The sequence below is a fragment of the Equus asinus genome, chromosome 25 (genome assembly GCF_041296235.1).
Source record: "Equus asinus isolate D_3611 breed Donkey chromosome 25, EquAss-T2T_v2, whole genome shotgun sequence".
NCBI classification, from domain to species: domain Eukaryota; kingdom Metazoa; phylum Chordata; class Mammalia; order Perissodactyla; family Equidae; genus Equus; species Equus asinus.
This window is the reverse complement of record NC_091814.1, coordinates 45603612-45629811: the sequence shown is the minus strand read 5'-3', so window position 1 is coordinate 45629811 and position 26200 is coordinate 45603612. Positions and strand designations below refer to the sequence as shown.

The following is a 26200-nucleotide window of genomic DNA, read 5'->3' as shown; positions in this document are numbered from 1 at the left end:
ATCACACATATTCGCATTAAAGCCAATTCCTCCAAACAGGCTGGAACGGAGCATTGTAGCAAGATACAGCTAGGTGTGCAGGCCTCCCGCTTGGGCCCAGGCTGGCAGAAGAGTGGAAGTGATGGGCCAGAATTAAAATGCATTAGCAGAGATTCCTTTTGGCTAGGGGAAGGGAGTGCTTCTGTTTGGACTTAGTATTAATAAGAGTTTCTTTTAATGTCCAAAGCACTTTGTCAACGTTGGTACCAGACAGCGGTGTTGGACGGAACGGACAGAGCCAGGGCTTCCAGCTAGAAGGACGAAGTGGACTTTCCCTGTGACCTTGGAGGGAGGTGTGACTGCTCTCCTCATGGGAGTGACCATACTCATGACCTTCCCCTTCAAGGACACCCTGCGGAAGACGCACAGACAAGGCAGCTGCTACATGAGCACCCACAGGGGCTGCACTGGGCTCGAGCTTTATCCCAGTGCTCTGGACACTCAGTGTGAAGGAATTAGCTTTTCTGCACTGCTGTGTCATCAATAAACTCCCCAAGAACGACAGCAAAGGAGATAATCCAGGAAAAGATGTCAACCGGAATCTGGGGAAGACAAAGGGGCTTGGCGAGCAGTAGGAGCGCTCATATGGCACACATCATGTGCTGGGCAGTGTCTAACTCACTCATTTTACTCATTTAACCCTCAGGACATCTCCTTGAGGTAAGCAGTGTGATCAACCCCATTTTACATATGAAAAAGCACAGAGAGCTTAATGTTCCTGTTCCTAAAGTTGCACTGCTGATCACCGCAGGACCACACCCGAAGCCCTGGAGGCTGGCTATGACATCCTTGACTTAGCTGCTCTTTCGTTCTCTTACACCATGCTCGGTCTCTCACACAACAGTTACCGTTTACCGAACACTTACTAGGAGCAGGGCGCTATGCTATGTGCTTTCGGTATTTCATCTCACAGCACCCTATATGAGTCTCATTTAATCGATGTGGAAACTGTTAACACTGCCAATTAAAGCATGAACTTCTCACTGCTCTAGATTCCGTCTGAAAGCCCATGAACATTTTTTGCCATCCTGCTGCTTTTGTCTATGCAACAGATCCTGCACATCTGCATTACAGCTGATTCTTTCCAACAGGCTGGAAGGGGGCAAATAACTCGCCCAGGGTCAGGCAGCTAGTATGGGGCAGCGCTGGGGGTCTGTCTAGATCTGACCTGCTTTTAAGGACTGTGTTATACACATACTGTCAGCTAGCTAACACACTCCTCCAAAACCAAAACCAAACCAAAAAAACTCTTTCAAAACTTGGTGGAACCGTGTTCAACACTTCCCCTCCTGCCCTGCTGCCTGGCTGCCTCTTTTTCACGGCTGCCAAGCACCTTGGCCTGGTAGCCCAGAGCTGCCGCAGGTGTGCCTCTGAAGACCCAACCCCCTCCCTCCCCGCTTCCGGATGGAAGATCACAGCAGGATGTGCAGTTTGCTGACACTAATTCTGCAATTTTCCAAACAAATAGCCCCGCTGTGGGCCTCCCAGGATCCCAGCCTGGTCCATCCTCTCTCTCCCCATGAAGCCAGCTGGAATGCTGGAAGGTGACAGCATTTAAAGAAGTTTCTAAGGGCTGCCTCATGTTGTGCAAACCCAGATGTTCCAGAGATGGTAAACAAGCAAATGAGGCAGCTGAGGATTGCACCCTACATTTTGTTAGCCCCCCCACCCATCCACTTGCTTGGCCACCCAGCTGTTAGGCCAGATGTGCCACCAGAAAGGAGCTGGCTTCACCACTGTGAGGCTTTCCAGGCATGCATGTAGGTTGAAACACAAAAGTTTGACCGGAATTAAAGGGGCTACACTAGTTGCCATGAATTCTTTTTTTTTCTTTCCACAAAGCTGGGGAAAAGCCATCAAAGTAGGGACAAAGCCAGTCCATCCTGGTACCAGCTAGCTTTCTCAGTCACCAGCCAGGTCGCCCCATCTTCTCAACCACCTGCTTTTTTCCGGAATGCCCCATCAAGTGTGATTTTTGACAAAGACTTCATCAAATGAAACTCCAGCAGGCTTTGTTCCAGCATTCCAAATCCAGGCACATCTATGTCTTGCCTGGCCTGGTGTCTAGATGACTGTTGCTGTGCCAAATTGGACCACCTGATATTTGCACCCTCTTAGGAGGTTTGGAGAGAAGACAGTTAGCTACCTTGTCCATGTCGGACTTTTTTTGTTCTTATAAGCAAAGCTGAAAATAATAATAACAGCTATCCAGAATTAAGCAATTCTATGTGCAGGACAATCTACATATATTACCTTCCATCCCAACACACAGAGAGACTTTTTTCCCCCCGTTTTACAGATGATAAAACTTAGACTCAGAAAGATTAAGTAGTAACTTGTTTAAGGTCACAGAGGTGGAAAATGCCAGAATCAGACTTGGACCTAGATCTGTCTGACCCCAAAGCTCTTGTGTGTCCCTTCCGCTCTGCCCTGTTGCTTTACAGGTGTGAGATAACCTGGATTCATTGGAATCCAAAGAAATAAGGTCAATTTGTCAACAGTTAAAGCGATCCTATAGATTTGTTGTTTGTTTGATTGTGTTAAGCAACTCCTGGAGTACATTCTGGGATTAATAATGGATTTGTAGGTTCAGCCTAACATTCTCTCTCTCTCTCCTCTTTCACACACATGCACACACACACACCCCGTATTATGAGTCCATACATTTATAAGGCAAACACTGCACACTGTCCAGAGCCGTGACCTTGAAGGCAAGACAAGATCCTCAATCACCGAAAAAGATGCAATTATCTTCACCACACTATAGCTTACTTGGGCTGCAGTTCAGAGTAGAACATTTTTGAAAGATTTCCAGAAAAAAAAAAAATGAAACCAAAAATATAGTTTTCTTCTTAACCCTTGATGAACCAGAACTGCCACTCCCCAAAGAGTCTAATCACTCATTTCCATGGTATAAATTTGTTTTTGTTTTTGCCTAAATGTTCCTTGTGCTGCTTCTTCATATTCTGGGCTCCTGAAAATCTTTGTCTACCTACAAGGAAACCACAGGCTCCTAACCATGCCCTCTTCCTGGAAGTATTTGCTACTAGAGCCCAGTTGTCAGGAGAGAAATCCTGTCTCCAGGAGGAGCTTGTATTTTCTCTTCGTAAGCACCGGCCATTCTCTTCTTCTGGCTTGTGGACAATCCCTCCACTTGTTCCTTAAAATAGAACTGTTTGCTCAGGATTGAGCCCCAAGGTCATATTTTAACCTCTCTCGGCAGAGGTTACATGTGGCAGTCCCAGGGCCTTTATCAACTACAGGCTTGAGAAGAAAACTCCATTTATCATGGCAACAGCCCTCCTCCATCAAGAAGGCCTAATAAATGAGCCCATATTTCAGTGACCCCTAAAATACACAAGGTTAATCATCGTTCATGAGACACTCATGGCTTCGTGACTTATTACTGGTCTAAGGCACATTTTGCTAATGAGATTAAAATGGTTTTCCCCATTCAATCCCTTTTCTTCACCATCTTTCCCCTCTTTTTCCACCAATGGTTTTTGGTTGATTAATTACTTAGGAGCCTAGTCGGATCTCACTGAGCCGGAGACACACACACCTTCGTTCCAGATTAGGAGGTGAATGTCTGATGGCTGCTGAATATGAGTGATGGACACATGAGCCTATTCAGGGCTCCTGGGAGAAGGGAACAACTTCCTGCCGTCGAGCCTGTCTCGCCTTACCTGCGTGATTCAGAAGACACGCAACCATAATTCCCACAATTCCTACTCAAAATCGATTCTCTTTTTCTACACGGCAGTCGTCTTCCTCTCACAAATAATGATTTCCCTGACTTTCGGATGGGCTCTGACATGCAAGCCCAAGCCACGCAGGCCTTCTCCCAAGGGGAAAAGTTTGATGGAATTAAATTTATATCTCAGCTTCCTGCCCCCTTTTCTCTGAAAACCTCTGAGGCATACTCTTCTGCTTCCTGTCCTACAGAGAGAAAGAGAGCTGGTCATCTGTGATGGTCTCTGCACATCTGCGCTCCAGTAGAGGTGAAATGACACATTTCGTGGGAGACCATTGTGGACAGCATGTGGACAGAGGGCAGCAGGGTCATTGGGTAATTCGAAGCTCATTAGAGCATAATGCTCTGGTGGGGAAGGTCATATGTTCAATACACGAGAAAGCGGGACAGCCGACCTCTCCCTTCCAAGGCCACAGTCTGCTCACCTAAGTACATGCAGACATCTCACAAACCAAAGGCTTTTGTTTTGGCTACTTTTGGGAAGCTGAGAAAGGAATATTAGAACGTGGGCTTTTCACTTTTGTTACGGCTTTGTAAATCATTTTCAAGACTTTCAAACAAAGTTTTATATTAAAGCTCAAGAGGTAGGCTTGATAAGAAGGAAGATGCCGTGGTTAAAGCTGAAAGTGGGGAGATGAGAGTCCTGCTGACCAAGTCTGCTCCAATCCCCACTGTCATCTACTGCCATCTCCCAATGATGGCCTCCCAAGGATGTCTGCCACATAATCCTGGGACCCTGTGAACATGTCAGCTTACATGACCAAAGGGACTTTGCAGATCAAGTTAAGGATCTTGAGATGGGAGATTATCCTGGATTATCCAGGTGAGCCCAATGTCATCACAAGAGTCCTTAAAAGTACAAGAGGGAAGCAGAAGAGAGAGAGAGGGGGAGATGTGCTACAGAAGAATGGTCAGAAAAGTGCAATGTAGCTGGCTTTAAAGATGGAAGAAGGGTACCATGAGCCAAAAATATGGGCTGCCTCTTGAAGCTGGAAAAGGCAAGCCGGTGGATACTCTCCTAGAGCCTCCAGAAAGAACACAGCCCTGCTAAGACCTTGATTTTAGCCCAGTGACACCAGTATTGGATTCTCATCTACAGAGCTGTGAGATAATAAATGTGTGTTGTGGGGCTGGCCCCGTGGCGCAGCAGTTGAGTGCGCACGTTCCTGCTTCGGCAGCCCAGGGTTCACGGGTTTGGATCTAGGATGCGGACATGGCACTGCTTGGCAAGCCATGCTGTGGTAGGCGTCCCACATATAAAGTAGAGGAGGATGGGCACGGATGTTAGCTCAGGACCAGTCTTCCTCAGCAAAAGTAGGAGGATTGGCAGCAGTTAACTCAGGGTTAATCTTCCTCAAAAAAAAAAAAAAGAAAAGAAAAAGAAAAATAATAAATGTGTGTTGTTTTAAGCCACTAAACCTGTGGTAATTTGTTACGGCAACCATAGGAAACTACTACAGGAACTTTGCAGGACCTTATGGGGCTCCACAGAACGGAGAACCACTGCTATTGTGCCTTCCAGGTAGGGACCCCTGCCCCCGCCTTAGCAGTAAGGACAAGGGGTAGAAGTAAGACGTGGTTATCAGCAGTGGGTGGCGGACCTCTGCTCCGGGAGCCCTCCCAAAGGTTCTGTAATCTCTCTGTTGGAGAGTGGTTTGGTCTGGAATGGAGTGATTGTGGCTTGTACAGGTCTGTGCCTTTCACGGGTGTTTGTTTCCCATCCCCAGAGACTCTATAAACAACAGGGCAATTAACTGGGTAGCAATTAACCCTGTGGGAGTCCATGCATAACTGAGAAACATGCCCTGCCTTCCTGGAAAGAATGAAGGTTGAGCAACCCCACCTGTCTGGCTTGAATTCAGTCAGGCAAATATGCACATACACTGTCTCTTCCCATATCTGCCTCTTTCCTGGGTTTCTTAAGGGCCAGCATGTTCTGAGTTCCTGGGAAGCCTTTCAGTTCGGCACCCAGAGGACTGAGCGTCAGGGTTTATGTGCAGAGGAGGAAGGGAGCCCAGTTCTCCCCCAAGTGCAGCTGGTGCAGCTGATGCCTTTGTCCCTGGTCCACCTCCAGATGACACAGGACCGCTCTGCTAATACACCAGGACTTCGGGATAGTACTGATGCCCAGGGGAGGCAGGTCAGCTCAAGGTAAAGTCCCCGGTCTTCTCAGTAGGGTCATAAGGGTCATGATGTGACACATCAGCTCTCAAACCATCGGTCCTCTGTTTCAAGGATCATGTGCTTCGTAGCCAATGAGAAACAGACAATTGAATGGGCCTGCCAGTCAGCCTGGCCCCCTCTTCCCTCTAAGAACCACATGGACCAGTGACTTCAAAGTGTTATGCTAATACCAGGCACCAGTATAATTGGGTGGCTTTCTGCAGTGGCTCCTATTCTAAAATGCAGTGATCTTATTGCAAATGCATATTCATCGGAACTATTCCTGCTAGCTCCGTCTCACAGATCACAGTGTTAAAAATATAAAAATACATCAGCATGGCTATGTGCCAAGTAAAAGGGGCTAGGATCACCAACAGAAGGCGTTTGACAGGCAAACCCTTAGGGGCTCAGGAAAGGGGCAGAGAAGTGAGAAGAGACGGAGAATATATCCGTGTGCATGTGTGTGAATATGTGAGCATCCTCAAACTCATATGGAGGTAGCTTTAGGGGGTGGGGAGGGATGTTCACACATGTGCACACACAATATTTTAGTACTTAGAATGACCCGAGAGAGTAATAAGGAATGAAAGGCTGAAATCCGGATGAAGAAATGAAGCCCGAATAGTAAAAAAAAATACGTCTCAGCTGGGAGTTCCATTAGACAGTGAAATCGTCTCCTGAGGGACCCAGTTGGGAAGCTCATTGCTTAAGACATCTGAAAGTGGACCAGGCAAAGGGAGGGGAGCATGGTGGAGCATCAGCTCACCCCTGGCTGCCTTTGGAAGACACAACCTACAGAGTGCTTTTCTTTGTATTTTCCTGATAGTCCTATCTGTTCTGGTTTGCCTTTCTTTTGATTGACCTGCCAGGTTCTCCATCTACTTGCTCCTCAGTGTTCTCTCTTTCCCTTTTCTTTTCTTCATTTTCTCTCCCTTCTCAGATGAATCAGGCTCCTGTCAGCTACTGCCTAGCCTGTGAAAGTCTGGGGAAGCCTAAGGGCTGAGAGAGTCCCACCCTGGATCCCAGGGACATATCCGTCTTTGATGGAGAGCAGCTCCCTGAACAGAGCAGGTGCTCAGAGACAGGAAGATGAGGGTGTGAAAGATGGCATGGGCCCAGCATCCTCACAGCTTGCCCCTGCTCTGAGTCCCCTTGCAAGAGCACAGCTGTCAGATTGAGAAGCAAGATGAGGCACCATATTCTCCCTGTGGAGCTGTAAGCTCCTGGTCCTGCCCCCAAAACACTGCAGAACTACGTGTCTCAATAAATCATCTCTCCCTCTCCTTTGTGCCCACTTTATGCACAGCCTTCCTGCCTCCCTTCTCTGCCCCATTCCCTCTCCTCTCAGTGAGGATTTCATCATTCTGCCCCTAAAAGAAGAGAGGGCTGGAAACAGACAATAGTGTTGATGGGCATGAAAGTGACCAATAGAAAGGCACCAGCAGCTGATGGCTTCATCTGCTCCTGCCTCCTTTTATCTGTGTGGTTCGATCAATCTTCATACCTTTGGCGTGGGAGCTGTCTTAGTCTATCATAGCCCAAATAGTCTTTCTAGTGAATAGCATCACGTATTTTAAAGGTAGCCAAAAACCATATAGCTGATAACGAAGTAGAAAACCATCTTTGACAAAGTAGGAGTTCATTGACATCATCTCAAAGGAGACTGTTTTTCATTTTCTTCTGCCATTCCTGGAGTAACTTACTTCCTTCATCATTCTGGCCTTAGGCAAGTTCCTCCTAAAATTTCCCATTACAGTCAATGTAATTTGACTCTAGCCAAAGGTAGGTTTCTTCTAAATTTCCTATTACAGTAAACATAGTTTATTTCCTATTAGAGTCAAGATTATACTATTTAGCAGTTAATTAGTTTTCAGATTGTTTGGGGTATCCCTTACAAACTAGCCTGAAAGGCTGGAAAGAAAGAATCATGCTATATAGTTCAAGAAATTTCCCTTGGATAGATACACACAGTAGGTACTCCATAAATACTTCTTGATTAATGGACTGTGATTAGCTCCTCATGTCTGTCAAGGGAAAATTCATAATTTAGACTAGATGGTGGTTACACCTAGGGAGGGATCACTCTTGACCCTCTCTTTCATTCACAATATAGTTTCATCCATGTACCTGCATTGTGTCTTATCCTGTGCACTGCTCCCCCACCCTCAAAATGACAAGCTTGACAGGGCACACATACCACACAACCAGTGGAGTCCAGCTTGCGATCTGAGATGCAACGGAAGTTCTTACTGCAGCCCCCATTATCCTTGCTGCAGTCACGCACTGGACCGAAGGAATCTAAGAGAACCTCCAGGCTGTCGAAGGAGGATGAGGTCATCAGCTCCTCCCTGCGGGGAGAAACAGCAGGAGATGGCAGGCATCAAGGGCTCCACGTACAACAAGTAGCATCATAGTCCGCGTTCCTATCTGGCCAGCTGGCTCATGTCTCACTCTCTCTTACAAAAAGGAAAGATCAACCATACTCTGAGCCTTGAACTGACGAATTATGGACATTCTCCATATCTGGGAAACGAGCCAGGGCTGTAACGCCTGGTCAAAGGAGGTCTAAACTTGGGCAAGGAAATTAACATTTTATTGCCTGTCAGTCCTTCGGGGCTGCAGGAAGTGCTTACAAACTCGAATTTTATGTCCTTTCCCAGTGCCTGAGGCTTGGGGTGTGCAATATTGACCCAGATAGAGTAGACCCCGGCCTGGTGTCTGGGGAATTGGAGGGCAGCCTGCCAACTTCTCCTTTCGGCTAGGCATGATTCTTTTCCCAGCACCTTGGACCTTCAGGTCGTTTCTCACTGAGCCTCCCAAGCCAAATGCAGGCCTCAGCGTGCTGGGGCAGGGCTCACCTGACCTCCACAGCGTCCTCCATCACTGTCATGTCTGTCTTACACTTCGCTGATGGGTTGATGGCCAGTTCAGCTGGTGGAATCACAAAGCTCTTGCTGAGAGGCAGCCACATGCCTTCCCCAAGGGTGTAGGTGAATCTGCAGGTACACCCAACACCAGGTGGTTATGACTGAGGGGATAACCACCCCCACCGGGGAGCCTGGCATTCTATCTCCAGCTGCTTCCTTCTCACCCCTAGTAGTCCTCTTCAGAAAGGAGAGTTTATTGCCATTTTATGGATGAGATGACTGAGCCTGATGGAGGCAGAGAGGTCTACTCCTGCTCACATGTTGAGACAGCTGGAGAACTGATTATGGTACCCACACACCAGCTGCTAGAAGTGGTTTTTATTAAGTTGTGAGAAATTGAGTCCCAGTTTCCTTGAGATGTGAAGCTGGGCTTCCCCTATCTTAAGGCGGATATAATTGGAAGCATTCTAATTGAGGAGACATGCCGGCATCCCACCATCCGCATCCCTTGGGTTGCACACCCACGGGGGAAGTGATGGCTCCTCTCTGTGCCTGCAGGAACCCTACCGAGGAAAAGGAGGGAGGAAAGCTCCCCTTTTCTGACTTCTGTGTGATGGAAACAGAAATGACCAGAGCCAGGAGCCTCCAGGGAGGAGAGAAGAGGGAACCAGACAGGCCTGGATGTCTTCTCTGCAGCACTCCCACCCACACCCTCAGATAATGGCCTTAACCCTCAGGAGACAGGGAAGATTTTTTTTTATTATTCTTACAACAAGGGCTAAAAGGAATAAAAGAATCAATCAGCATTTCAAGGGAGAGCTTAAGGAAACCATGAGAGATTATTTGTTTATTTATTCATTCATTTTATTTCAAAGGCATTCAAATGCTCTGTGTTCACAGTCAAAAATAGTCTATGGGATAAAAGCCAGTGTGGGTGGGATATCACGAGGCTGTGGCAGTCTGGCGTCCCCTTCCAACTTAATGTGGAGGGAGGAACAATGGAAGGATGCGCACAATTAAACAGAACCCAGCACTGGTTCGATTATCATGCTGGTCACAGAGTACCATTTCAGAATGCTGTTCCTTTCTCTCCCTTAACCCACATGCTCCCCTCTCCACTCCCCGGGATGCCTGAGATGCTAGGAAACAAGAGAGATGACGTGAGATCTTTTCTGAGAAATGCAACCCCCTCTAGAATGCTGGCCTCAGAGAATGCCCACTGACGGAGGCTCAGGCGTTACCAGCAGCCAAGCCACACGATTCTCACCCACTCCCTGAAAGAGAGCCCTAGGCACCAGAGCAGCTGAAAGGGGAGGAAGCAGGTGCCCAGGGGAGAGGCAGACCACTGAGCAAGCGGGATGTGGCCACGATTTGGGAGATTTCTTCCCTATTCCCACTCTTACTCTTGGATCTCTACTTCTCTGACCTGCTGGGCAAACCTCTGCCTTAAGCGGCATTGAAATACCACAGACGCTTCTTGCTCTGAAGGAGGCTCTCAACTCTTCCCACCCACAGGGACATGAGGCAATAGGTGGCACGGGGTCTGCACAGGGGGCTCTGTACCAGGTAAGGGAGGGACATTACTGGGGGGACAGAAGAGGAGACCCACTACTTCACTCTTCTGTGAAGCAGTTGGCAAAACTGAAGGCATGACAGCCCCTTCACACACACACACACACACACACACACACACACACACACGTGCACACATGTCATCTGACAAGATTAAGGACCCAGTTCAGGGCAAGTGATTGCCGTGAGGTGCCCGGAACCTGGGACTTAAGGATGAATGTGAGTTGAAGGCAACAACATGCAAGCATTTGTATTCACTTTGCATTTCCTAATGGACATTCTTGAGATTAGCAACACTATGATAGGCAAGCTGGGGTGGGGGCGCCACTAATATTGTATATAATATATAGTTTCAGAGAGAACATGCACAAGTTTGCATGGTACCAGGGAGGAGGCAGTTTCTTTGGACATAGAGGTGAGTTTTTGTTTCCTGTTTCGGTTTTAAAATGACCAAGTTTTGCGTTGATGCAGAGCAACCGATCTGTGATCTGTAGCTTATAATTTATGCAACAGATTTTAGGAAACTGTTGGGAGTACTAGCACATTTCTGATGGTTAATTTTTCTTTGGAGAGAGAGATTCACATCCATCAATCTCACAGTTTTCCCTTCCTCCTGTACAGGCAGTAATATTGCGAAAGGAAAAGCAAAGATCTTTCCCAACTGAAACTGTCTGATGACACCCCAGGCCTACAGAACAAAGTTCACATCGCCAAAGACATCATTGCCACCCACTTCCGCAGCTCCTTCTTTCACTAAACCCTGCTTCACACTATGTGCTCCTATAATGCAATCTGACTGTAGTTCCTAAAATCGTCCTAATTTTCACACTTCTTTGCTTTTGCTCCTAATATTCCTTCTTGTTGAATTTTCCTTCCTCTCTTTTTTGTAGGACTCCCACTCACTTTAAGATTCAGTTAAGGTCCCACCCCTTCCAGAAAACCCTCCAGAACCTTCACACTCAACCCTCAGGCCAAGCAAGGGGCTCTCCTCCATGCGCATGCACACAGTCCCTTGTCCCCCCGAGAGACTGAGTTGTGCCCATCTTTTCATGCGTCCATCAGCCTCAGCAGAATGTGCTCTCTTGGATGGCACAGGACAGTTCTTCATCATCTTTGTATCCCTATTGCCTAACACAATTTCTGGCCCAAGGAGGCCACTCCATCAATCTTGATTGACTGATCAACAAAGAGATTTAGTTATGCTCTTTAGTTTGCACAGGCTACTGGGGAATATAATCTCAATTTTCAAATTTAAAGATGGGAGCGGTGGTGATTCATTTAGCGGTGGTCCTTCATTTAGAGCAGGACATGGAGTAACCTCTGGGTTTAAATGAATTTAATGGTCAAGATGGATCTGGGTTTGATATTGTGAGGAATTTTCAAAGTACACAAAGGCTTCTGAGATGTAACACTGTACTAAGTTAACAAGAAAAACAGTGTAATCTTCCATCTCTGGTGCGGTCAAGGTGAAACCCTGCAGGGGAAGCAAAGCCAGGTGGGCAGTGAGACTATCTTTATCGAGACCTCTCAAAGGGGCAGCTGCTCTGTAGACTGGCTCATTTATCCTCACAACAGCCCTCTGAGGTTAATCGATTGGCCCCATTTTACCAATTTGTCAACTAATATTGTAAGAAGTTTAGCGACCTCCCAAGGTCACCTCTCCCTAAGTGGGAAAGCTAGGGGTTGGTCCAATTCTTAAGTGTGGCTCACAGCAGCTTTCCAGTCCATGCTAGCTCATGCCTATGCAATTCTAAAGTTTTTCTTTTATCTGCAAAATCTACTGAGTAATTCCAAAAACCAAATATAGAACAAACTGTCAGAGAAAAGCTGTGTCCTGAAATTTCATCTGTCCCTCATTCATGCAGATTTGGCAGGAATTATTTCAAAAAGCCACCAAAGAGAAGTTGGGTGAGCATCTGGAATGCTTTCCCAAGTTGGGCCTTCTCTGTTGACAGCTGGTGGTGACTATCACAGTTGATGGCTCAGCTGTAGCCTGAGTCCTGCACACGGCCCTGTTGAACTAGAGCTTGAAACTACTGTTCAGAGGCAAACACTTGCCAGAGAGCACTGGACAGAACAAGCCTGTGTTCTCACTGTGCCTTGGCGTCAAGTAGAATGTGGGAAACCTGATAAATAGCTCTTAGCCTGGCGTCTCCACTCTTCCCAAAGCAGGCCATTCCGGGATGAGGTATTGTGCCCAGGGATGCAGGTACACACTTGGGAGGAAGGTCTCCAAGAGATAAATTTGGTCTACAGTAGTCCCTGCCACCAGAGGGTCTAGTGATATGGAGTGATCCTAGCCACAGTGGAAAGGTGGTCTTCAGCACTAGACTGGGTTTGGTCAGAAGACTCAGGCTGGAGGTTCAGAGTCCCTTTGGACCCTTCCCAGGAACTTTGGGATTGTAGATTACCAGGATTAGGTTGGGTATCAAGGTCTTTTCCTAGTCTGGTTTCAAGTTCTTAGGAAATCTGAAGTCATCATCTACAAATCTTTGTTGAAGACCTACTGTGTTTAAAATTCTATGTTAGATATTAAATTGTATGTCAAAAATGTATGTTAGATATTAAATACTTAAAGCCATATAGGGTACTACCCACTCCCTCAGGAAGATGGCCATTTCATTGGGGAAACAAATAGGCAAGTTAAAAATAAATATGAAATAAAATAACTGACAAATAAACATTATAGTCAGCATGTTGTGGAAATTTGGAGGGGGAAGAGTCATTGTGGATTGACGAAGTGCGTTGGAGAAGCTTTAGAGTGGCGTTTCTCAATCCTGGGCACAGATTAGAATTACCATTGTGCTTTCAAAAAACACTCATGCCCTGGTCCCACCCCCCAGAAATTTTGAATTAATTGGTTTGTGCTGGGTAAGATTCTTGGTCATTTTTAAAGCACACTGGGGATTCTCATGGAGGGTCCGTGCTGGAGAACAATTTTTGGATGAGACTGTAAATTCCTTGAAGTCAGGGACTATCATGGTCATATTTGTTTGGTCACATCTACATCATCTAGAACAGCGCCTTGCGATGGTAGATGCTCGATAGATGTTGGGTTTAGCTGAGACTTGGTCTAGACCACGACAACGGGTGGTGTTATGTTAGGAGGAGAATAAGCATTCTTGCTGTAGGAAAGAGTATGAGCAAACATGCAAAGTGGGAAATGTTCAGGTTGTTGGGGTAGTGGATCAGTTAGAAGATCGATTTGACTAAGAATACAAAGTTCTAGAGAAGAGCAGCTTATTAAAAGGGAGTACATCGGCACTCAATTGCAGAAAGATTTGAATGTCAGAATTTAAACTTTATTCCACAGCCCAGGCAAACGTGCAGTGGCTTGGAATTCATCAGGACACTAAATCATAGGGGAGCAGAGTAGCAAGTAAATAGTCATTAGCATCTTTAAGAAATTACAGTCACTGACCAGGCCATAGAATTTTCCAGAGTGGCCATTGGCAACTGGTTTACTCAGATCTCAGAGTGGTTTCCGTTAGAGTTCTTAATACCTAAAATAAGGAGATCATCACATATTTCTTTTATCTGAAAGATTAGTTATTGTCATGTTAGAGCCCAAAATGATTAATCACTTAGTGATTAACCCATGGCCTCCTGAGGTAGTTGACCGCATGGGTCAAACCATGCAACTGATTCCCTCTGTAGCGTTTGGGTATCACATCCAGTTGGCAGCTAACAAACTTGAGAAGAGTAAACAGTGCTTGTGGGGATGGAAACACAGTTTTGGTGAAGGTTCTGTTTTAATAGCAATTTCAGTAAGGCCCTTGTTTTTCAAAGTGTTAGTTTCTGACTTTTCGAGGAGGGAAAACTTATCCGTTTCAATCAGCCCGACTCCACCAGGCCCTCCATCTGCCTTATCTTTATCACCATCGTAGGTCCTGGCAGACCAGCAGCAAGAAAAAGGTGGGAGGAAAGTCAGCCAGATGATAAATCCTTGTTGGAAAGTTTAAATGCCCAAGTCATAGTCTAAGGAATATAGCTGACATCTCTTGTAGCACAAATCCTCAAAGGCAGCCTGCGGCCAATGCCATTAATGTGACCCGGCCTGCCCCGAGAGAGACACTCGGGAGAGAAAGGGAAGGGAAGGCTCTGTGAGGAAGTGGTTCTGAAATCTGCAGTCTAGCTAGGGGCATGCCTTAGGAGAGAAAACACCGCAGTGGCCAAGCCCCATCCATCCAGAGCCAACAGGGAGGAGCAGGAGAAGCTGGGGCAGAGGAGCCAGCTCTAGAAGGCAAATGCAGGAGCAAAACTGACACCCAGGCCAGGACTGGCTGATGTGGAGGGTCTGGGGAAGGAGTCTGGAAAGGCAGCAGTGAATACGTGAGACTCAGCACACTGTTTGAGTGCAGTGAAAATGAAGCAAGTTTTCCATTTGCCCCACACTGCTCACCATTCCTCCAGTAATGTCATGCAGTAGCTTAATGCATCCTTTGACATCAGACAGCTGTGCAAGACTGTTTACTTCCTCTCCCAGAGGGCTTGCTAGTGGAGGGAGATGCATTCATTTCCATACTGCCAGGCCAAGCACAATCTCTGGCACTTAGTAGGTACTCAGCAAATGCACATTAGGTGAAGGTCAGACTGACAAAAATAAATGGATGATAAGATCTTAGTTTGGAAATAAACTTGTGTTCCAGCTAAGGCCTGGTGTACATTAAACTTTCTGAAAACGAAATAGTTCATGCTGGCACCCAAATTCTTCCCCTGCTTATTAACTTTTCTGATATGTCTTATTACTAGGTATGTAGGTAGAAATTTGGGAGGGACTAGAAACATCCAATTTGATAAGGAGGGTGGTAGATAAAAGAAAATAATAATGAAGTAGAGGTGAGAAAAGGGGAAGGCATGGGCGGGAGAGATGCATTTTGAACAACTTAAGACTTTATGAGGAAGGTGCGAATTAGGTGCAAAATGGAGAGGCAGAAACTGACAGTAATTGCCTGCTCTGTGCCAGTTTCTATGCCAGGGGTTTTCCCTGCATTATCTCATATATTCCTCACAACAATAGAGCCAGGCATGTAACGTAGCCCATTTAACAAGTGTGGAAACTGGGGGCTCCCAGAGCTGAAGTAAATTACTGGGGTTCACAGAATAGGCAAAGAAGGAAGCCAGGACCCAAACAGAATCTGTCTGACCTCAAAGTCCTCCATGCTGTCACTGGGCATGACTGCGGGGCAGGCACTTTTGTTACTGGGAGGGCAGAACGACTGAACGTATTTCCTGTTTTATACTTTACCACTAGGAAAGAAAGTTCCATGAGATGTGGGACACGGTGCTTGCAGATGTACACAAGCAAGCTCCTAGACAACCACTTACCTGAATATTTTATCAGAAGGCTGTTCTCCCAAAACCAGGTCAAAGCCTCGCTGAAATATTGTGTAAGGCCAAGGCCTAAAAGGAGAAACATCATTCAATTAAAGTCAACTCAACAAACACTCTCTGAACATCCACTTCGTGCCAGGCACTATGCTAGGTTCTGGAGACCCAAAGACGAAGAGGACCTAGTCCTTGTCCTCAAAAATCCTACTAACGTGGACTCACACAAGACCTTGAATGCTGGAACCCAACCAACAACAGGATCAATGGAAAAGCCACTGCCCCACGAGGAAAGTGGAATCTAATAGACATGACAGTTGGAACTACATATAGAGTAAAATTATATTAATGTAGACCTCGCACAGCCATAATTCATGGTCCTTCAGATGTAAATTTAACATAAACTTAGCTTTGCCTCACTTAAGAAAGAGGGGCAGCATGATTTCTTGGGAAAGATGAGGCCTCTGGAATCAGACAGCTCTGAGTTCAAACCCTGGTCTTCTGTTAAACCAATTGTCTGACTTTGGGCAGATTATTGGTCTTGTTGGGCTTAATTTTATCACTTGTAAAAATAGGGTTACTAATGGCTGCCTCACAGACAACTGTGAAGATTAAGCCTAACTTTTAGTCCAAGGCCACAGCTCATACAGGGACCTTAGCATGTTTCCGTTCCCTACTCAAAATGACATGAATATTCTGGGTCTTTGACAGGTTCTAGATGGTTTCAAACATTTTAATGTCACTATTTCAAACAGAAACAACTGAAATGGTATTTTTAAAGGATCTTTATTTACAAGTCTCTCTAGCGAGCATCTAGCTGTTGTCCCATACACTTGAAGTAACAAAGCTATTTCCTTTAAATAGTAGGTATCTTTTCACTAACCCAGATGTCCAACTCTTAAATTATTTACCTATTCAAGCAAGATTTAGTAAATCCTGGACTTCTGTTGGGTACTAGATATTGTGCATGCTTGACGAATTGAGCCCTTGTTCTCATGGAACGTATAGTCTCCATGTATAACCCAATTATAGCAATGCAATAACTCAAGTTTTGAGGACTTTACTGTAGACATGCCTTTGGTTTTCAAGGACTGCAAAGAGTCAGGAGAATGAATCGACATAAGTACTTGGGACTAAACCTAATACCAAGAATTAACCCAATGGTTGTCAATGAGAGTGGTATCACCCAATGGAGAGCATTTGGGGAAATGAATGACAGTTGCTCTTGAATGACACAATATTGGAGGATTTTACCAGCGTTTAGAAGGTAGAGGAAGAAAGACTAGAATAGTGTAGTGCTCAGGACAGCTCTGCACTACAAAAAATTGCCCCACATCCTGCAAAATTTTGAATGTCTTATTGCACATTTATGTAGGTGAAAACCTCTGTACAATTATCTGAGACTAGATGCTAACTCCATTTACACATAAGCACCAAGCAGCTTTCAGTATTTTAATATATGATGAATTTTCTAACTGCCTAACTACCATGTAAATTAAGGGAAGACTATACATTATTACTTAAAAATTTTACCAAGATTTGTTTATAATTTTGGAAGATCATATCATTGTCTGCAATGCTGTCCATGGCCTTTGAATCGCCAATACAGCCCGTCTGTATCAGTCTATGTTAGTCCTACATGTATCGTATATGTTACTTTCCATATTACATTATGGTGAACCTACATTAGTTGCAAAAGTCTGTCAACTTCATATTTCTCCTATTGTAATATAGCAGAATATTTCTTCATTAAAATAGTTATAATATCATTGTAAATTACTTTCTTATTTTTTCTCTTTTAATTACTCATAAGGCATTATATTTATTTTTGAAATTTTGTGTATAGAGATGTTATTATTTATGAATTTCATTTCAGCATTATAAAAGGGGTTAACAACATTTGTCATAAAATAGAGTTTTGGCTCTTAACCCAACCAGCTAAGTGATTAACTAACTAGTTGCAAGGGGATGCCATTGGGACTACATAAGGGAGTGGCTGGGATGAATGCGTTCATTTTTTATGCTTATTATTTATAACCACTTATTCCTAGAATTCAACTCAGAAATACCATGAGGCAACTGGAATTGGATCCCCAAAGTACCCAAACACTGTGCTATGAATGACCCCTGCATCAAATGAACAGCTCTCCCCACGTGGTCTCCAGGTTTGTTCTCTTCATTGGAGGTGAACCCACATAGTGGGGCTGGAATCTGATTCTTTTTTGCTGAACAGTAAGTGGTGGCTTATAGGCAGCTAAAAAATATGTATTAATTCAAGAAAAAGTTTAGAAATTATGGGAAAAAATGTCCCATCTGATCTTAGACACGTAGAAAGGGCAATAAAAAGAGAAGAGGGATGTGCAACTTTATTTGTCTCTTGGGAAAATCACATTTTATTTACTCTCAGTTTAATAATTTTAAATAACACATTCTGCCTTCGAGTCATCTCTAGTACTCAAAACTGGTACAATGTGTAATTAGAGTTAATTCTTGGCATGGTTCCTAGGTTGTTTGAAAATATATTTTGAGGAGCCAAATTTTAGGACGAGCGTTGATTACAGCGTGAACAATTAACTGCATGGAATAACATAAATAAACCTGCATTCGAGCCATAGGTAATGAATCAGTGAGCCTGGGAACATTGATTAAGCACGCGTCAGCATGTTGTTGGGTAGGTCAGGTCAAAGAGACTCTCCGCTCTTGTAGGCCTGAACAATAAGGGAGGCAACTCAGATTAGAGGGGCGCAGACGTGCAGCCCAGACTCCCCGCCATCACATTGGGAAGCAGCAGGGCCCAGTGGTAGGGTGTGGGTTCTGGAACCAGCCTTCCTGTTTAGAATTCCAGCTTAGTTATCAATCGCTGTGGGACCTTGAGCAAGTCTTTAATCAGGCTATGTCTCTGCTTCCTCATCTGTAAAATGAGGCTGACCGTAATAATTGTATCTACCTGGCAAGGTTGTTATGAGGAAGAACTAGAATAAGGAGAATCTCAAATTTGAGGAAAAGATGTCTTGCCTGAAGGTGCAAATACAAAATTAACACCAGGCTTAAACTCAGACAGTACATGTATGTGTATTGGCTGAGGAGGAGGCAATGATGATATGGGAAGACCACCACACCTAGCCCACCTCCCACCCAGCGATCACTTGACAGGGCAGTGACCATACCATATTGACATTAAATACAGAAAGGGGAAGAGCATATTGTGAAACGGCAAGAGAAGTGAGAGTTGCAAATTGCTCCAGCAAAGGAATAAAGCAGAATTTGCTTATCTTCTTCCCACTAGTCAGGGAAGATCTGTCAGAGATGGGAATTCTTATTTGATTTATTTAGCAAATATTTATGGAGGGCCTATTGTGTGTGAATGGTGATACTAGGCAACAGAGCTGTGATAAATAGATTCTTTTTTTTTTTTTAAAGATTTTATTTTTTTCCTTTTTCTCCCCAAAACCCCCCGATACATAGCTGTATATTCTTCGTTGTTGGTCCTTCTAGTTGTGGCATGTGGGACACTGCCTCAGCGTGGTTTGATGAGCGGTGCCATGTCCGCGCCCAGGATTTGAACCAATGAAACACTGGGCCGCCTGCAGCGGAGCACATGAACTTAACCACTTGGCCACGGGGCCAGCCCCTGGGATAAATAGATTCATGCCCTCAAAGGAACCTCCATTCTTTCTGAAGAAGCACATATATGTCTAGACAAACAGCAGAGAATGAGTGAAAGGGAAGTGGAGTTATAGGAGATAAGCTAAATGGCAGTGTTAGCTCACTTGTCCTGGGTGCTGGGAAGGCTGTGTGTTGGCAGCACTTGGAGCAATAGTCAGATGAGCTTGGTGCATGTGAGTAGAGAGGCTATAGGGCCATACAGGAAAAATCAGGGGTGAGTGATGGAGAGCTGGACCTAAAAGCATCAAAAACACTTTGGAGCTGAGTGACCTGAGACAGACTGAGTGAGCAAAGGCCTCTGTATCGGGTGCTCTGGGGTGTAAGGCCAAGTAAGAAAACTGAACTGCCCTCACCAAAAAGAGGCCCATCACTGAGTCATATGTCCAGGCTCAGATGGAAGTTGCCTAGGGGAAGCCTGTGTGGGGGATCAGAATTTGCCACCCCAAAATGTGTCCCTTTGGTTTAATTATTTTTAAGACCAAAAGACTCAGAAAGAAACTTTGAGCTTCCCCCTAACTGCCTAAAAGAATTTAAGATAGAAGGCCTGCTTCAGGAAGGAGCTATCACCATAAATAACTATAGTATAATGTGAACTTAAGTGTGGTACACAAGGAGGAACCTAGCCAGGCCCATCTAATCAAAGTCCTCCCCACATGCCATTGTTTTTGCAAGGCAAACATTTGTTTATCAAACATTTGCTTTTCCATCTCCATGTGAATTGCCTGCCTCCTCTTTGAAGTCCCAAACCACTACGCCCAACATCCTCCTTTGTCTTTAGCTGAAGATGGTATTTAAGGTGGTGGCTTCAGCCGTTTTGGTGAGTTACTCAGTATTCCTGGGTTTCTCCCGTATATACATGTCATTAAATTTTGTTTGATTTTTTCCTGTTATTCTGTCTCATGTCAATTTAATTTTTAGACCAGCCAGAAGAATCTAGAGAGTAGAGGAATATTCTTCCTCCCCGACTCCTGAAAACAGGATCTATGGGCCTTTATAATTGTTCCTCTCCTCTCTTTGCTCTGTTTCTCACTCTATAGACTTGATTCTCTCAAAATGGCTGAAGTACGTGGTGGAGACGTGGCCTCCAGCAGCTCCAGCTCACATCTTTACAGGCTCAGACCACAAAGGAGACATTCCCTCTTCTTATTAGGAAAAAATAATCCATGGAAGAACTGCTTGACATATCCTGGGCGAGATGAGCAACCTGGACCACTCTCTGGCGCCAGAGAAGTAGAAGCATCTAAGCAGAGGACAACTCCCATTTGGTTTTCAGGGCTAGAGCTGGGAGGAGGGGGAACATCAAACAAAGTAGTAGTTTCCCCCTCAGCTTCTGTCTGCTTATGGTGGCAAGAGTGGTGCCTCCGTCAGGAGTGGGTGGATTACTGAGCAGATGGTGCCAATATTAGTTTTGTGGAAAGAGCGCCCATCGAGGAGCTCAGAGATAGTGTCAGGTTAGATGGGGGCAGGAGGTGGAACCCTGCAATTGGAAGGAACCCTAGTCTCTTGACTCCAACTTAGATATGTGGCCTCCAATATTCTCTGAACTGCATTAGGCAACCCAGTCACATCTTCTTAGTTTAGGGAAATTAGCAGAATTAGAAGTCAGAATAAAGTTAGTTTGTTTGTTTGTTAATATCTTCATTCTGACAAATCAAGACCCTAAAGCTTGTCCTCCCTTGTGGGAGCTACAGATGGCCTACATTCAGGGGCATCACGGTCTAGCACAGGAACCATCTGGGATCCACCGCCTCAAGCAGGAACATAATCCATGCCACAGAGGAGCCCCATTGTAATGGAAACACAGCAGCCAGCAGGACACACATGCAAACTGTGTATACGGAGAACAATTAGTAATCGTTTATTTGCCTTTTTTCTCTCCCTGTCTCACATAATACCATGGTTTATGCAGTCTTCCCTAAGCACTGGCAATTTTCAAGCTTTCAGCTTCTCTCTTCAACTCCTGTTCCTCTTCCCCAAGACACATCAGTTGTCACAGGGTTTTTTTCTTTAGTTTTAGCCTTGGGCTAGGCCATAAATTGCCTGTGGCCTTGACCTGACTCGTTGCAAGGCACTTCTTTCACTATGTAACCTAGACCCAACTGAGTGAGTAAGAACTCTGCATGGCCAGCCCGACTGGATGACCCATTCATACTGGCCTTCCCAGTGCAGAAAGGGACCATTTCTGCCTGGACAAGAACCCTTTAAAGGATGTTTTTGATTAAGTGCTAGACCCAGTTTTCCACCTAACTATGGCACCTGGAGATGGAACTTGGAAGCTTCTGGTGAGTGTGCCCAGTGATGGGTTTCCTTGTGGAGAGATGAAGACTCATTACGGGTTGGGGGGCACGGAAATAGATATAGATAGATAGACAGACAGACAGACAGATACAAAATAGGTGCAGGTATAGAGAGAGCAAGAGAGAACACAGGTGTCTACGCATGTTTATATGTATGTATGTATATACATGTGTATGTATATGGTGGCTGTGCATACACAGTTCAGTGAAGAGGGAATGTTCCAGCTGGAGGCAATGATGAATGAGGCATTTCATGATGAGCTTTTAGAAACTTAGGAGCTTCTTTTGAACGTATATATTCCTCCACCTATCACCAAAGAGAGCATTTTCCAAAGGATAATAATTTGCTCACGGTTAAATGAAAGCACATCATTTTAAGCTTGCCTCTGGCCCCCATTAGGCTATGAGGGTGGAAGTATGGTTTCCAAAGTTTCTGCCCAGCTATTCACAACACTTTGGGGTCTTGGTATAGGATATCATATCCATGTGTAATGGGAGAGCTGTTGAGAAAATGTTCTTTTTCTTATCCAGGTAAATGCATTGCAAGGAAGGAGCAGTGAAACAAGGAGAGAATAGAGGTTCATTAAAAAAGCAGTTCTGGAAAAGGTAGTTTGCAAGATATATAGGAGAAAAAGTAAGGAGAAAAGTGGTATAAATGACTTTTCCAGCTATGCAGTTGGCTGAAATATTCTATGCCTCAATTTACCCTAATGATAAGATAGGGAGATTATTATGGGCCCCCATCTTCACAACCCGTACCAGCTCTAGGAGGAAGAAGTACTGGAATGCCTGATGCCTAGATTATCTGCTAAACCTGTGGCTTTATCAGAAGATCAATAACGAGGATAATGATGCCCAGGTTTCTACAGGATGCTTTAGGGCCTTGGGGTCTTTGCAGATGCTGTTTCTCTACCTGGAATTTCTCCTCCTCTCATTTACTTAGATAACTTACTATTCTTTAAGTCTGGCTTAAAAATGACTTCTCAAAATAGGCTTCCCCTGGTGCTCCAAGACTAGGTTATGGCCCCTGGTTACTCAAGCACTCGCATTTTCTTTTATAGAACTGATAACTGTAATTAATATATTGAGTATTCACTTAATGTTTTCCACTCATCAGATGTAAAGAACCCTGTCATCAGTATTGCTGTATCCTCACGGTCTAGCCTTGTACCATCACACAGCATGGATTCAACAAAGAACTAGACTGCACTGCACATAAGGTTGAGGGTCGGGCAGATTGGGTTTGAGACCTGCGTTGGGTGGTCCATTGCACTACGCAACTGCAGGTAAGTCACTTAACTTCTCTCAGCCCCAGTATCTTCATCTGTAAAATGTGGATAGAATAGTACCTAGTGTTGTTAAGTGAGCATGTATGTACTCAGCACAGTGCCTGCCACACAGAACAAACTCACCAAATACTAGTTATTGTTCATTATAATTAACATTCCCATCTGGAGAATAGAAAAGGCATTTTTAACGTTGCATTTTAAAAAATCAATCATAAGGAGCATGGTATATTTTACAAACTCATGTTATCTTTAAACATGTGAATCTCATGTAAAGAAAAATTAAATACTGATGCAATTTTAGTCACTCTGTCTATTAATAGGCAAACAAATTCATTTAGAATTGTGTGTGTGTGTGTGTGAGGAAGACTGTCGCTGAGCTAACATCCGTGCCAATTTTCCTCTATTTTGTATGTGGGATGCCACCACAGCATGGCTTGATGAGCAGTGCTAGCTCCCTGCCCGGGATTTGAACCTGGGAATCCTGGGCCACCAAAGTGGAGTGCATGAACTTAACCACTACATCACCAGGCTGGACACCTCATTTAGAATTTTTCATGCAGAAAAATAACATACATATCTGTTAGTAACCAGCAAAGTAGCTAGGAGTGTGGCTCTAGTGCCAGACTGAGTAGGTTTAAAACCTGGCTTTACCACTTACTAACTCTGTGCCCTTGCTTAAGATCGTTAATTCCTGCCTTCAGACTGCTCTGGCCACTTCCTCTCCTTGTTCCAGTCATGCCAACACCACCCCACCCCCATGTTCCCTCCACATTTCAAAGCCTGGATCACTGTCCTCTCCGACACCTCTCCATCATTTTTGGTGACTTCAGTAGCGACTAAGATGATCCTTTCAACTCTCAAACCACTCGGCGCCTTGACTTTTCTCCTCAAATGATCCTGTCCTCCACCCTCACAACCATGGTCATAGCCTACATTACCAATATCTGCAACCCCTCTTGGTCACAATTTGAAGAACCCAGTATTTGACCACGACCTCCTATCTTCCCAGCTCACTCCTCCTGAGGCCATAACGATTTTCCACCCTGCTGAGACTTAATATCCATTCATCCAACCACCGCTTTACTGACCCTCATTCACCTCACGTACTATCTCCCCTCTTTACTCAGATTAAATTCTGTGATCCATTAATATAATCACATCCTTTCACATAACCTTAGCTCTCTCACCCCTCATTGCCTCATCATGTTTGTCTGAAACACTCCAACACGGGTTAAACTCAACAACCCTGTGGCTTCATTTCTGTGTTTGCACTAATGAAAGCAACTGGCAACCACACTGATGGGTCTCATTTAAAATCCCACACCACTGACCTCGAGTGGGCTCTGAATACTGCCTAGTGATCAAACCACATTTTCCTTGGCTGTTCACTCTCCCATCCTCTAGATCATTATTTCGTACTGTCTTCTTTCTCCTCAAACCTTCGACACCTCCTCCCCCATCCTCACCCTCAGCTAATGATCTGCTTCCTATTAATTGAGAAAACAGAGGCAATCTGATTAAAAGCTTTTACCACCACATCCGCCCACCTGCCTTCCCCTGTGCCGATTACTTGGCCCTCCTTCCAGTAATTAGGCAGGAACAGTTTGTGTTCTTGTCTAGAATGCTGCCATCCCAACTCACCCTCTGGCACCGATAGGCACTGGGATATAGGGAAAGGATCCCCAGGTGGAAGGCACAAGTCCAAACTCCCTTCTGCTACTAGGACCTCAAGCAAATAAGAGCATCCTAGAGCCTCAGTTTCTTTGTATGTAGAATGGAAATCATGAGGTATAACATAGTCCACACGAACTTCCATTGTCGGACAAAGAGCATGTCAACGAAGTTCAGATCTTAGATAATCTTTGATTATTCATTTCTTAATCAACTTTTTTGCGGTTTTCATTCTATATTTGATGTATGTGCATGTGTGTCTTTACCATAAACGATCTCATTTACAGATAGAACCGTGAGAACTGACAGCCTCTGCCTCTCTGTGGCTCAGGTTTCTCATCTGTAAAATGGGATAATGATAGCCCACCAACTGCACAGGACTAAATGATCTGACATGGGCAAGCAGCTTACGGTAAACTTGGATGCAGTGAGTTCTGAATACATGTTGGCTGTTATTATTCACACATTATTAAGAAGGCTGCTTCTAAATGTTGAAAAGGGCCTTTTCCTGAAAAAATTTTAGAAGTATATAAAATGATTTTGAAAATGATGATAATGAACAAAATGTTGTGACTCCCCCCCCCCCCATTTTGGAATTCAGAGATACAACTTTGACCCAAAAAGTGGCAATAAAGACAAATACACGCAATCCTGTTGCTTAAATTTATGTGTCAACTTGATTGGACCACGGGGTGCCCAGATATTTGCTCAAACATTATTCTGGGTGTCTCCATGAGGGTATTTCGGATGAGATTAACATGTGAGTGAGTAGACTGAGTAACGCAGGTGGCCTTCCCTGATATGAGTGGGCCTCATCTGATCAGTCGAAGGCCCGAATACAGCAAGAAGGCCGACCCTCTCCCCGATAAGAGAGACTTCTTTCTGCCTGGTGGCCTTTGCACTGAGACATCAGTTCTTCTGCCTTTAGACTTGAACTGAAACATTGACTTTTCTCAGGTCTTGAATCTTCTGGCCTTCAAACTGGAACTACATCCTCGATTCTCCTGGTCTCAGGCCTTTGGACTCAGAGCAGGACTATGCCATCGGCTCTCCCAGGTCTCCAGCTTGCTGACTCTGGATCTTGGGACTTGTAGCCTCCATAACTGCGTGAGCCAGTTCCTTATAATAAATCTTTCTATATGTTCTACACCCTATTGTTTCTGTTTCTCTGTAGAATGCTGACTAACACACACATATACATACACAAATATGGAACCCACATTTAACCTTTTTGTCAACACAAAGTATGTCAGGGAATAAGCGAAGTGAGGGGATATGGGTATGGACCCCAGTTATGCAGGAGACATTAGTACCTTGATCCCTACCGCATGCCTTATGGGGAGAAAGGACGGACATCTGCTTCTGTAAACCCAGGGGGCATCAAAGAAGGCAGAGTCGGAGTCCATCTGTGCTCAGATGGGGAAAGTTGGCCCAGAAACCTGCAGTTTCCCTGTATATTCTGGGATCAAGGATTGTATAAAGGCAGAAGGAAGAAATCTTGAACAGTCAGAAAAAGCTGGTAACAGTAGTTGCCATTTATTGAATGAACATTTA

The 26200-nt window shown here is 44.8% G+C and overlaps 1 protein-coding gene across 1 annotated transcript in view; it reads right to left on the bottom strand.

Moving 5' to 3' along the window:
- The window catches only part of ASTN1 (astrotactin 1), a 292192-nt gene that overhangs the window by 84889 nt on the left and 181103 nt on the right, over positions 1-26200 (bottom strand). The window contains exons 9-11 of the mRNA XM_014845333.3: positions 15724-15798; positions 8815-8952; positions 8154-8304 (exon numbers count right to left, since the gene is read on the bottom strand). Coding sequence (XP_014700819.1) covers positions 8154-8304; positions 8815-8952; positions 15724-15798 — 364 coding nt within the window. The remainder of the gene's footprint in view (positions 1-8153; positions 8305-8814; positions 8953-15723; positions 15799-26200) is intronic.